At 38.7% G+C, this 2,119-nt stretch overlaps 1 protein-coding gene across 1 annotated transcript; it reads right to left on the bottom strand.

Annotated features, from left to right (window-relative positions):
• Positions 1–721: 721 nt before the first annotated feature.
• Positions 722–1,887, bottom strand: LOC149532421 (uncharacterized). Its single transcript, XM_089805712.1, has 2 exons — positions 1,767–1,887; positions 722–1,146 (listed from the first exon to the last, which is right to left on the bottom strand). The coding sequence occupies exons 1-2, from the start codon at positions 1,885–1,887 to the stop codon at positions 752–754; spliced, it is 516 nt and encodes a 171-aa protein (XP_089661838.1). The 3' UTR covers positions 722–751.
• Positions 1,888–2,119: the final 232 nt, after the last annotated feature.

Below are 2,119 nucleotides of genomic sequence, written 5' to 3'. Positions count from 1 at the left end.
CAATTTTTCCAATTACCACTGACACTGGTCAAACAAGTGATCCATTCGACAAAGCTGTAATGAACAGTACCTTTGAATACCCATCAATGGAGGCGCTAATAGTAGATTGGTGAAAAGATTCATGGGAAAATTGATAACAGGCTTCAAACAACGAGCTATCATGATGAATTGGATGGTCGTCCAAGTTTTTTAATGACACTGAGTCATTGATGGACATAATCGGTTCATCCACCCCATATAGGGAATGCCTTCGACATAAATATGGTTATCAACAACATATGAATGCTGGAAAAAATTATTATTTATAAAATATTTGAATTCAGATATTTATAAAAAAAAACTGTAGATACTCCATTAGATATTCAAATCGTGTACAAGTCACTCTGATAACATTGTATGGTTTAAATGAATAAATTGTTTTCTAAAATGTACATTCACAATGCTGATAGCCACAGTCCGCTATTAGACACCATAACCAACTTGAATGTTTATAAGAACGTTACAATTTGAGTTCTTTGTGTTTGGACGGCTTAAACATCTACATACTAAGGCTAGATTTTTAGGCTAAAAGTGTTAAATGGTAAAAATCTACTTATTTTTTCAAGCTTAATTTCTTCCTTAGAATGTAATGTTTAAAGATAGCTTCGCTGAAAAAGTCCTCAACATTTGTTGAATATTTGAGCTGATGGCAAAAATGGTCCTGCCAAAACTTTGGACCTGGCAATGAAGAAGATCATCATCATAATTTCAATTAAACTTGACACTCATTATAATAATAATCTGCCCTGCACACCTCTCCTCGACACCTGCACTCATCTCTTTCCAAACTTCTCAAACGCCTTCTTCTTTCCTCCCTGCATTTCCCTATTTTTTGATGAGGTACTTTTTCTGCTGCTGCAACTTTCACCGACACTGCAATCTTCAAAGCGGGAGTACTTATAAGCATGACATCATCATCATCTTTCCCCATCAATGGAGACCACTTTTGCAGAGAAAGAGTGGGAGATGACAACAACTCCTCCCACGAGACTTCCACCCTTCCCAACACTTTGCTCTTCGATCCTCCAAATATTTCTCCTCCACTTCTTCTTCTCCACCTCACTTCAAACACAACCGACTCTGATTTAGACAGCATTTCATCAACTCCTTTTCAGCATTTCATGACTGAAAGATTTATTTTATTTGATAATGCGTTAAGAAAAACCCAAAGCCATGATATACCGCATAACAATCAAAATCAGCGTCAGTATCAAGTGGAAAAGGACAGCTATATTACCGGCCGACTCTCTTTTAAAGATGCAAACGCAATTTCCTTCACTCAACCTTGTTATTATGACATTTATTAAGTCGAAAGGCTTTCTACAGTGGCAGTATTCTTCAATGTAAACATGTTTCATTATGAAAAAAATATTGACGTTGATTTACATGTCAAGAAAAACAAAATAGAAATATGCATTTTTTATTGCTATGATTTTTATGGAATATGTTTTTTTAAAATTTGTACATGGTGAAATAAATTATTGTCAAGATGGTCTTGGGGTTGTTGTTTAAACTCGAAGGAAAAAAGCTCTGGGGGAGAGATTGTGGTTAGATTTCGCTCTGCTAGGGTTTTCTTGCTTCATGCGAACTTGCAGTTTTTCTTGCGTACGGCCTTTCGCTTGCACTCCCCTTCTGTCGGCACTTGTCATACCGCATTTACTGCGGGAGCTTTAGGTTAGGATATAATGGCTCTGGGCAGCGGTGAACCAGTTGTTTCTGGTGTTCACGCTGCTGCTTCGGATTGCCATGGCACCGCCACCGAACAAACGCCTGTGCAAGTTTGTCCTGAAGGTTTTCCACGAGGTAAGCCTGATATTGTCCTTCCTTTGCAAGAATTTGATGCCGCATGTGACTGCTTAGAACAACATACCTTGATTGAGTATTTTGTTGGTAGGACCCCACCTGAAGCTATGCTCAGAGAATGGGTTAACAAAAGCTAGACCCCGCATGGCGTCCACCTTGATGCTGTGCAAAACCTTCCCAAAGGTTTTTTTTTTTAATTTCGCTTCGCTAACCCGTCGCAAGCTGACACGGTTTTTACCAACGGCCCTTGGTCTGTGCGTTCCTCTCTGCTTGTATT

The sequence above is a fragment of the Cupressus sempervirens genome, chromosome 10 (assembly GCF_028749045.1).
Source record: "Cupressus sempervirens isolate cs-2001-9-10 chromosome 10, ASM2874904v1, whole genome shotgun sequence".
Lineage (NCBI taxonomy): Eukaryota > Viridiplantae > Streptophyta > Pinopsida > Cupressales > Cupressaceae > Cupressus > Cupressus sempervirens.
This window is presented reverse-complemented; position numbering and strand designations above follow the sequence as displayed.

What these genes read in the sequence shown, in the direction of transcription:
- LOC149532421 (XM_089805712.1), bottom strand. Translation starts at nt 1,887, where the DNA reads ATGCGGCATCAAATTCTTGCAAAGGAAGGACAATATCAGGCTTACCTC. An exon ending in TGGCAATCCGAAGCAGCAGC is followed by an intron (nt 1,147 to 1,766) that starts GTGAACACCAGA and finishes AATGCTGAAAAG; the next exon opens with GAGTTGATGAAATGCTGTCT.